This window comes from Spea bombifrons, chromosome 1 (assembly GCF_027358695.1).
Source record: "Spea bombifrons isolate aSpeBom1 chromosome 1, aSpeBom1.2.pri, whole genome shotgun sequence".
Lineage (NCBI taxonomy): Eukaryota > Metazoa > Chordata > Amphibia > Anura > Pelobatidae > Spea > Spea bombifrons.
The window spans coordinates 165,328,949-165,339,820 of NC_071087.1; the positions used below are offsets into that span (position 1 = coordinate 165,328,949).

At 49.7% G+C, this 10,872-nt stretch overlaps 1 protein-coding gene across 2 annotated transcripts; it reads left to right on the plus strand.

Moving 5' to 3' along the window:
• Positions 1-4,419: 4,419 nt before the first annotated feature.
• On the plus strand, positions 4,420-10,375 carry LOC128467444 (sphingomyelin phosphodiesterase 5-like). 2 transcript variants are annotated; one of them, XM_053449093.1, is made up of 8 exons: positions 4,420-4,452; positions 5,649-6,531; positions 6,865-6,940; positions 8,313-8,450; positions 8,929-9,018; positions 9,288-9,351; positions 9,432-9,570; positions 9,855-10,375. In XM_053449093.1, exons 2-8 carry the CDS (start codon positions 5,674-5,676, stop codon positions 9,960-9,962), a joined length of 1,473 nt encoding a protein of 490 aa, XP_053305068.1. In that variant the 5' UTR covers positions 4,420-4,452; positions 5,649-5,673; the 3' UTR covers positions 9,963-10,375. The 2 variants fall into 2 exon arrangements, with proteins under 2 accessions (XP_053305068.1, XP_053305076.1); XM_053449101.1 differs by lacking the exons at positions 9,432-9,570; positions 9,855-10,375 and having other exon boundaries at positions 9,204-9,326.
• The last annotated feature ends 497 nt before the right edge of the window (positions 10,376-10,872 follow it).

Consider the following 10,872-nt stretch of genomic DNA (forward strand, 5'->3'; position numbering starts at 1 on the left):
GAGGATGTCAGGGAGAGGAGTTTGGAGCTAGCAGAGTTGTTAGATATATCGAAAGGAATGTTAAAGTCACCCAGAATAAGACAGGGTGTGACAGAATGACCTGTCATACAGGGCCCAAGGTACTCAGAGATGGCTCCAGCCTGGCTGCCAAACAGGCAGGAACTCCATTGTTAAACTAATCCCATTAACAGGATGGCTACCAGGGAGATATTCAGTAGCTAAAGGGGATTAAAGGTTGGGTTGTCTACATTTACCTGTTTATTAATGTTGATTTATGTTAATGAAGTTATGTGGCTATATCAGTCTATGTTTTACTACAATAAACTGTTCATTCCTGCTGTACTCAGTTCAAGGTAGTTGTGTCTACTTATTGGGTACACATAGTAGGGTTCCAAGGTGCGCATGCTGGCTGGTGCTGGAAGTGATTCTGGGGACAACAGGAGGATACTGGGTGATCTCTGAGAGTTACTACAGCTCTCTTGGTGAACCCGTTACATTGGCGGCAGCGGTGGGAACCTCCTTGCAAACGTCCCAGCGGAGTACCAGCGAGTATACCAGCAGCAAGCCAAAGATGGTTCCAGCACTACAGGACGTGTTTGTGCACAGCAGAGTCGCAAGTTACATAAATGCCTGGATGGAGGCTCTCAGAGTGGACCAGGGTGTCCGGGGAATAGTCCTCCCATCCTCCAAGGAATGGTACGTGCTACAACTAGATTGGCGAATGCAGTACCTGGGAGAGCAGCCTCAAGAGGACTTGGTGGCTGAGTTGGAGAAGTTGCTTCCACTTGAAATGACTGTGGATTGTGGATACCGGGCCCTGTATTGGCAGGCCGTGCAGTGGTGTCCAGAGCTGAAGGATGACTACATGCCAGAGGGCGATGACTTTGGTGGCCCGGGATTGATAATGGAAAGCCTACAAGAGGACAGAGAATTTGGGAGCCCATCGAAATATCGGTGCGAGGAGATCCGGGAGCTCAGGGAAGGGATTCTCGCAGATGTTCCCTGTTACCTGCCCGACTTATGGGCTGATTTCGATTATTTGGTTTACCAAGAATGGTTCCTGGAGCAGGCCTACCGAGAACTCTTTGACCGTGCTCAGCAGTGTGCTCCAGTGGATCCTGTGAGTATTGTGCCCCCACCAGAAGCACAAACATCCGAGCAGAGCGCAACTGGCCTCTGCCCACTCCCTTCCCTCACCCCAGACACTTTTCCCTATTCCCCGCAATATGGCACAGAAACTGACCAAGAACCCCCCTGCATGTCCCAGCCAGATCCCCCAGCTGAACTGCTGGCTTCGAAGCAGAGCGCTGCTGGCCTCTGCCCACCCCTTCCGCTTGTTACCAAGCCTGACCGCAGTATCCAAAGAGGGTCCGGTCAGGCAGCCACAGAGTTGGAGGTGCCACTGGATTTTACAAATGCAGCTGAAGCGCTGCCCTCGGGGCAGAGTGCCGCTGGCCTCTGCCCGCTCCCCTCTGTGACCCCAGCTCCATTGGCTTTACCCCCCCAATGTTGCCCAGAGGCAGTGATTTCTATGGATCCTGTATCCCCAGCAGAAGTGTTGACAATGGGAGAGAGGCAGATCGACATCTCTCCCCAGCAGATGGAGTATACAGGAGAGGATGCATGTGGCTTTCCTCCCCTTGCCGAGGATCATACAAACATTTGTACCATGCAGGTGGATTGGACTACGGTCGCCACCTGCAGTCCCCAGAGGTGCCGAGCAGTCAGCCCAGAACCCCATATGGAAGGGACCCCAGCCGCTCTGTTTTCTCCCCAGCGGCTGAGAGGACTCCAGGGAGAAGGCACATTTGGCCCTTCTCCCCAGCGGCAGTTACACTATTTGGGAGAAGCAGAGTGCGGCTGGGTGAGTACTGGTCCTTTGTTAAATTGTTTTGGGGAGTACCAATGTGTGGCTGGCAGTGGTGGTCCGGATATACAGACTGACTTTGGAGTCAAGCCGTGTGGGGTCTTATCAGACGTCAGTCTCCCTCAGAAAAAGGAGATATGTGATGGAGTGTGTGACGGAACTGTCCATCACTGGGGCCCCTGGAGAGGACTGAAAGCAAGCCTGCTACCCGCAGATTATGGACCCTGTCTCCCTGCCCTGGCGAGTGGGACTGTTGTCCTCGTCTGGGACCCGAACTCCCCAGTCTCTAAGTGCACCCCAGGACTGGTTAGTGGGACAGGTGCCCTTTGCCAGCCCCCTGCATCCACAACTCTAGGAGCGACGGAGCTGTGCTCCCCGACTGAACTGGATGCAGACCCGGTTGGGGTCTGGCCCAGTTCAGTCTTCTTTTTAAAAGGGGAGATATGTGACAGAATGACCTGTCATACAGGGCCCAAGGTACTCAGAGATGGCTCCAGCCTGGCTGCCAAACAGGCAGGAACTCCATTGTTAAACTAATCCCATTAACAGGATGGCTACCAGGGAGATATTCAGTAGCTAAAGGGGATTAAAGGTTGGGTTGTCTACATTTACCTGTTTATTAATGTTGATTTATGTTAATGAAGTTATGTGGCTATATCAGTCTATGTTTTACTACAATAAACTGTTCATTCCTGCTGTACTCAGTTCAAGGTAGTTGTGTCTACTTATTGGGTACACATAGTAGGGTTCCAAGGTGCGCATGCTGGCTGGTGCTGGAAGTGATTCTGGGGACAACAGGAGGATACTGGGTGATCTCTGAGAGTTACTACAGCTCTCTTGGTGAACCCGTTACACAGGGGATATTAGGAGAGAGGAAGAAAGGGAGCCAGGCAGAAAGGTGGTCAAAGAACTCTGAGGTAGGACCTGGAGGGCGATATATAAAGAGAGAGCGGAGAGAAAAGACGGATTGTGTGAATTTAAAAGGAACAGAATGAGAGGGAGGGAGGACTTGGTATATTCTGGAAGGTGCAGTGAGGTGAGAGAAGGATGCCTCCGCCACCACCCTTTCTGCCATCAGGCCTAGGAGTGCGCATGAAGTGTAGTCCTCCGAAGGAGAGTGCAGCAGAGGCGGTCGTATCATGGGAGGGGATCCAGGTTTCAGTAAGAGCTAGGAGGTTAAAAGCATGGGATAGAAAAAAGCCATGTATACAAGCGAGTTTGTTGCATACCGAGCAGGCATTCCATAGCACACAGTTAAAGACAGGAGGGAGTTTATGGTTGTAGATGATGATAGGAATAAAATTGTTTAGGTTGCGCATGTTGGTTGAGTTTGGTGGTTGAGAGTGATAGGAATAGGGAGAATATGTGGGGGACAGGAGTAGCAGAGCAAACACAGGCAGGTTTCACATATAAAGGTTGAGTGTTGAGGTACTGGGGTAGATTTCTGCAGTGGTACTTGGTATGTAGTTTGTAGTTTCCCTCCCGTTTAACTCTTATCTGTCCGCTTATGAGGAGGCCACTTGGGAAGAGGCCACAGCAGCTACATTTCCAAGCGAGCAGTTGCAGGTTTGAGTCCCCATGACTCCACTTTCCTAACCTCACACCTTACGCACACAGCGACTTTGAAAACATGCGCTAGCGTGCACGTTTGCCTCTCTCACTACTTGACCCTTAGTAACGTGATATATATAAAAGGCTCTCTCGTGGCTGAATTTGATTAGAGAACTGATGAAAAATATCTCATCTGAGTATGAGATGGGTCACGGTGCACGGCGTAAAATATCATACATTAATTCCACTGATGTTGCCTCTTCGATGGTAAAACAGACTCTACCCCATTTTTACCAATCGCCCATCTTTTTATGACTGTCCTTTTTGTCACCTGAGTAATGGATGGGAGTCGGGGGTTCAGCTGATTGACATCCTGAAACCGGGTGACATCTGCAGGGATCGCATTATCCCGTTTGGTATAATTATGACATCAGCAGCATCATCATCCTCCTCCGGGCCTAGTGATCATTTTCATCCAAACTCCGCACCCCTGTCAGGCGGTAAAAGGAAACTTTCACATAACTCCTGTTACAGTCATGTCTGCACGGCGTGTTTGGTCTCCCTGACACCAGCACATCGCAGGCATAGTGATGTCATAGTGATGTATGTTATGTAACCATCATATTTTAGACATTATCTCTTCAATAATTTTACCCTGTCTCCATGGAGATGTAGCTAGGCTGTCTGGCCCATCACTCCTCCACGGGTAACATCTTCCTGACAATACCCAGCACAGGGTAATCAGGCTTCATAATGGGCTCCGGTTCCAAAGGGAAAAATGTAAACAAAATGTTAATGAACAAAGCCCTGCAGCCTAATCCCTTAACCCATTCTATGCCAAGCCCAAATCAACTCACGCAGCGGCACGTTACGAAAGGGTTAAACAGAAAGCGGGAGATTCCTGCTGAACCAGGAAGTCCTGCCCGGACAAGGTGCTGAAGGGGTTAACAGCAGAAGCCAAGTCAGGTGACCTGATGATGTCATCACATCCACATCCACATTCTGCTGCACCAACTTCCTGCCCCCTGCCAAAGGTTAGAGCTTTTTGTGTGTATGTGACTTGTATGTATGATATATAACTGTGTGTAACTTATATCGCATGCCCTGTCCCAGACATGTGTGACATGTATAGCTGTGCCTCTGTCTGTAGCAGACATGTAATTGTGTATAACCTGTGTCTGTATAACTATGTAACCTAATTTACCCCCCTGCCCCTAACATATATTACTGTGTAACATAGATCTGCAACTATGTAACCTGTATCCCCCGCCCCGAACATGCATAACCATTTGAAATGCGTATACGTGGAGCTATGTACTTTTTGTAAAAATGCATGTAACGGGTTCACCAAGAGAGCTGTAGTAGCTCCCAGAGATCACCCACTTGTATCCTCCTGTTGTCCCCGGAATCGCTTCCAGCACCAGCCAGCATGCGCACCTTGGAACCCTGCTATGTGTACACAATAAGTAGACACAACTACCTTGAACTGAGTACAGCAGGAATGAACAGTTTATTGTAGTAAAACATAGACTCATATAGCCACAGAACTTCATTAACATAAATCAACAGATACATGTATTCAACCCAGCCTTTAATCCCCTTTAGCTTCTGAATATCCCCCTGGTAGCCATCCTGTTAATGGGATTAGTTTAACAATGGAGTTCCTGCCTGTTTGGCAGCCAGGCTGGAGCCATCTCTAAATACCTTGGGGCCTGTATGACAGCTCATTCTGTCACATTGTGTATATATCAAGCAGTGCACGGCATCCTGTTACACGTATGTACAGCCGACACTGATTGCGTACAGTCTGTTGGTGGGTTGCACATGCGCCACTGTAAGCATATTGTAATGCCCTTTTACAGTTACAATTATACCATGCATTAGCAAGTTACTATCCTATCTATAGAAAGCCTGTTCAGCAAATCCTTCCTTCCATACTAAAGGTCAAGGAAACCCTGAAGCCTATTAATATATCTTAATGATCATTTATTTATGACCAATGGTTACATATCTGACTATTGCCTATCCCAATAATTATATATGGTCCTTTTATATTACTGGGGTTAGCAGAAATGTTAAATGTGTTAGACTCTTTTACAGCCGCATCCAGATATATTTACACGTCCTTTTCCAGCCTCTATTTGCGTAAAACTTGTCACGGCCCCCAGAGACATGGCTTCTTTACCCTGCGTGTAACCGTAATGCCTTCTCCATCTCTCTAACGTTTTAGCTCTGGATCCTCGGCTCCCATCTGGATGTCTCTCTCGGAGTCTCCCTTCAGATGCTGTCTCCTGGGCCCTCTCTTCTCCCTCGGCTCAGCTCTGATTTTCCCTTCTTACTGGTTTCTGGATCGATTCCTGAGCGTGGTGGTTGTCACAAGCGTGGAACGTTCCCAAGGTGTGGCCGTCAGGATTGTCTGTCTGCTGGGGGCCCCGCTCTTCCTGTTGCTTTTCGCCATCTCTCTGCCGCTTGCGGTCATGGGGTTGCTGCTCTGGGTTCCTCTTCACCAAGTGCGGCGCCCTTTCTGCTACCAGCGAAGCTCCAGCTCGCGTGTCTACACTGGTGCCAAAGTCCACGGTCCACGAACGTTTACCATCATCAGTGCCAACCTCTGCCTCCTGCCCGATGGCCTGGCGCGGTTCAGCAACCTGGGACATACCCAATGGCGCAGTGACCTTATCGCACAGCTTCTGGTGGCCCCCCAGGAACCGGCCAAGAATAAGACGGGCGATGCGGATGCTGCCTCGGTGTGCAGCGCGGAGGATGTCCTGACCGTGGTGGAGAGCGTGGCCGAGGAGGAGACGGGTCCCAGTGGGGACGGGGGCTTCCCGGGGCAGGTTGCTGTGACCTTTCCCCCTGATGCTGACTTTTTGTGTCTCCAGGAAGTGTTTGATGGGCGAGCGTCACGCAGGTTACGCCATGTGCTGGCGTCTTCCTTCCCCCATGTCCTGTACGATGTAGGCCCCGCAGGGCCCTATAACTGTGGATTCCGGTTCTTTAACAGCGGGCTGTTCCTGGCCAGCCGGCACCCGCCAGTGGCTGCCAAGTACTACTGCTACCCCAACGCACGTGGGGAGGATGCCCTCGCTGCCAAAGGACTACTCTGTGTTAAGGTTAGTGCCATGACTACCTCTGGGGTCTGCCCCTGGCAGTGACATCACAGAATGCAGGAGCAGTGGGGAGAGGGAGCGACGGTTTAATGTTGACCCCCAGTTGTAGAAGGTCTTTGTCCCAATCAACCAGCAGGTGGTAATTTCACTGGCAGGGTGGTGGATACGCTGTGGGGACGGGGAGCGTCTCTTAGGTAGGAGGAGGCAGTCAGCCCCTCGTTCCTATACGTTCAGCCAGCGCATAGGGAGACCTTTAATGGATACTGTCTCGCGCATGTCTCGGGGTGACCACCTTCTGTCATTTATATAAAAATGTATTTTATTCCATTCTTCAAGGTCCTGGTTGGTGTCTCAGAAGAAAAGCAGAGAATTGTGGGATATATTAATTGTACCCACTTACATGCCCCGGAGGGTAAGTACTGGCAGTGACTGCATAAATCTGCTGTCCCACTGTGATGAATTCCCCAGCTTGTGAAACAAATAACCCTCAGCAGTCACTTTCTGTCCACCTCCTGCACCTCCGACTCGTGTTCTCCCTATCAGGTAATCCCAATGAGAGAAAATCCAGAAAAAAAGGGGGTGACCTACACCCCTTGGCCGTTAGCTGAGGGGTGGGTGACCTGCACCCCTTGGCCGTTAGCTGAGGAGTGGGTGGCCTGCACCCATTGGCCGTTAGCTGGGGGTGGGTGACCTGCACCCATTGGCCGTTAGCTGAGGGGTGGATGACCTGCACCCCTTGGCTGTTAGCTGGGGGGTGGATGACCTGCACCCCTTGGCTGTTAGCTGGGGGGGGGTGACCTGCACCCCTTGGCTGTTAGCTGTGGGGGTGACCTGCACCTCTGCTTCTGTCTCTTTGGGTTTGGGTTCTCTAGGGGTTCTGGTCTTGGATCCAGTGCTGTCTGTCACTCTGTTTCCCTCTCTTTGGGTTTGGGTTCTCTGGGGGCTCTGGTCTCGGATCCAGCCCCATCTGTCGCTCTGCTTCCCTCTCTTTGGGTTCTGGTCTCGGATCCGGCCGTCACTCTCTGTTTCCTTCTTCTATGATGAGCAGGTGTCCTGGAGTCACAGACCGGTTTCTTTGCTCCCGTAGGTCCTGCTTCCTCTTTTTATTCTTTTTTTTTTTTTTTTTTGGCTTCCTATTTTTTGCTCTTTTACAAGTTGGTACCACGTTTGTAGACGGTGGCTCCCGCGCGGGGCATCTCACACGCCTGATTTCAATGCCAGGTACATGTTCCCAAATGGAAGGAGCTGCTTGCCTGCCGCGGCTCGCTTGCCTCAATTACCTTAGCCCTGAGTTTGCTGCTGTAGCATTGCGCTTACACTGCTCACTTGCACCTCATTACTGTGTCCACAAGGTGGCAGCGTTTGCAGTTATTTAAACAGCGGATAACCCAGAGTTATTACATTTACCTTTATTGCGTACAGATAGGCCCCCTTGTACAATGTATAGTAAAATCAGTGACCGGCCCCTGTATAATGTATAGTAAAATCAGTGAGCTAGTCCCTGTATAATGTATAGTTAAATCAGCGAGCCGGCCCTCTGCGTAATATATAGTTAAATTAGCTGACCCCCTGTATAATGTATAGTTAAATCAGCGAGCCGACCCCTGCATAATGTATAGTTAAATCAGGGACCGGCCCCCTGTATAATGTATAGTTAAATCAGTGACCGGCCCCCTGTATAATGTATAGTTAAATCAGTGACCGGCCCCCTGTATAATGTATAATATTAAACATGTGATGTAATGTGTTAGAGTAACCCGTGTCATCCTGTTGTGTTCCCTCAGAGGACGCGGATATTCGTTGTGACCAAATGACTCTCCTGCTTCAGTGGATATCGGAATTTCAGTCTCAGAACAGCGAGGGGGAAATAGTGGCTTTTGATGTCCTCTGCGGGGACTTAAACTTTGATAACTGCTCGCCTGGTAAGGCCTCGTCTATCCTCCGTTTTACTGTTAATTCTCCATTGCTTTACAGAATGACCCGAACTCAATGAACAGGTTTCCAATAATCTCCCCGTTATGGAAGTAAAGACTACTGTCTGTAGTTGGCCGAGTCTTTTTTGTGATCCTGTCGGTAGAGACCGGTGAAATGAGTGGTTGTGCCAGGACCCTCTGGAGCTCTCTTTAATACTTTTTGGAGGATCCCATCAGCTCCGTGGATCTCCGTCTCTTTTTCCATTTGAGAGTTCAGGTAGAGCATCTCCCGCAGGCTTTTTACGCGTCTCCCGGCGTCTCCTCTAACCGAGCTGCGAGTGTCACCGTCCTTCGTATAAACTCCGTAGGTCTCGGCTCCGGACGCTGCGTTCTGTCGGGTCTCTTATGCTCTCGTGATGTAACTGAGGTTATTTTCTGCGCCGAGTGCGTCTATGGAGCTTTCTATAGTCTTTGCGATCCTTTTCAGATGACTGTTTGGAGCAGAAGCACGAGTTATTCTCTGTATACACGGATCCCTGCAGGGGCCGCGCGGGGCAGGAGCGCCGGGGCACCGTGGGTGAGTAGAAACCCGGCACTCGCTTCTCATGCTCGTTCTGCCTTCTGCTTTCTTCGAGGTATTATTTCCATTCATTATTCATCTTCTGACACCGTTGCGTTGACTGAGATGATCGTGGTTGTGATTCAGGTTACGAGGCTTTTCTTTCTTCCATTTTTCTTGTTCCGTGGTTGGCTCGTCTGCAGCCCGGCCTCTGAGGGTTTCACGTTCCTCATGCGTCATTTTCGGACGCGTTGCTCGGTGCTGAGACCGTTGTTTGCTGGTTCCAGGTACTCTTCTCAGACAGGAGCTTTTATATCACGAAGCCGTGAAGACTCCAGAGAACCTCAGAAGGTAAGCGAGTGGCCTGTTGTCCTCCTCCTCCATTTTAATGGCGAGACATTCTGATCTCTTCCTAATGCGTCCATCTGCAGGACTCTCCTATCTGACGGCGAGCGCAAGACTTATGTAGCAGCCCCGCTTCCGCAGGACGTGGATGAAGATGAGCCGTGGTGGACGGGGCGCCGCATCGATTACATTCTGTACCGCAAATCCCTCTCCGTGTTACCTGCGGTGAGTTAAATACCAAAACCCAGCAAAAACCAGGGAAGGCGCTTTGATGAAATGCTTGCTTATCAACAAAAGTTTTCTGAAATCACCAGGAATTGGGCTTTTTGGCTGATGCTCCATGTGAACCACCCCCCCCCCCGCGCCCAGGCCATGCCGTATTACAGATAGACGTCACAAAGACATCTATTGTGTGTGTTGCCCCCGGGCATCCCTCCTGTATTATCATTTATTGGCCTTCTGCTGATTTATATGTTTCTGCCGGGTGACCTCTTTGCTTTTCTCCTCAGGTCGTAGAGAAGTTCCAGTTTGTGACACAGTTGGCGGGGCTGTCCGATCACATCCCCATCTCGCTGCACATTTCAGTCACTGTCCCATCACTACCTCATTGTGAATAAATGCCAATAAACGTCAAATAAATACAGAAAGTGCCCAGCGCGATGTCACGATTTCCTAGAGAAAGGTACCGGGTCACCTGAATATCGTCTGCGCGTCAGGATAAAGATCATCAATAAGACACAACCGGTAACGCTCCTCGCCCGTTGGCTGCAGGGGCAATATTTTTAAATATTTGCTGGATAATAAGCTGAGTCAGGACTCGCGCATGGCCGAGACAAGTGGGTTCAAGGTTTTTGATGCCTCGCTACACATGAGGTTACAAAACATGCTAAATAACATAGAAGGGAGAAGTAGCGTCGGAAATGTTGCGGTACGTTAAGCACAGTATCAGCCCCTGGCCGGATAGCTTTCGGGGGGCCGCCCCGGGTTTATTAATGTTTTCTGTTGTGAAGAATAAAAATAATCCGCACAATTTTTGTTCCTGAATTTTCAGGATATTAAAAAGCCGTAACACTCAATACTTTTTAAGTAGTCTGTTAATGGTTTTGTGTCGGATTGTGTCGGCTTCTCTTGCCACGACAGATTGTGTCAGATTGTGTCCGCTTCCTCCACGGTTCTTACCCCACCTACCCAGCTATGAATTGCTTTGTCGTTGGATGCCAGGTAGGTAGACAATAGTGCTGGTAGCGGAATGAAAATTTCTCTGTGTTGACCCTTTCTGTGTACAGGGATGAGCATTAGGCGCGCAAATTAGGATTTTTGTTCGGTTCGTTTTTGGCAACAAATTACATTTCCTACCCATTCAGTTTAGATGAAAATGGTATTTTTAATTCAGGAACGAAATGTGGTGCTCATTCACTCTCATTCATTCTCTCTCATGCTCTCTAAATGTTTCCCTACCTCCTCGGACGCCCCCTTTCTGCTTCCGCCGACCACTTCTGCATCTTCTCTCTATCATGATCTATCTCC

Bases quoted from the DNA above. Each gene is read 5' to 3' on its own strand.
- LOC128467444 (XM_053449093.1), top strand. From the start codon at position 5,674: ATGTCTCTCTCGGAGTCTCCCTTCAGATGCTGTCTCCTGGGCCCTCTC. The intron at 6,941-8,312 runs GTAAGTACTGGC...GTGTTCCCTCAG, and splicing joins CCACTTACATGCCCCGGAGG to AGGACGCGGATATTCGTTGT. The intron at 9,019-9,287 runs GTGAGTAGAAAC...TGCTGGTTCCAG, and splicing joins GGAGCGCCGGGGCACCGTGG to GTACTCTTCTCAGACAGGAG.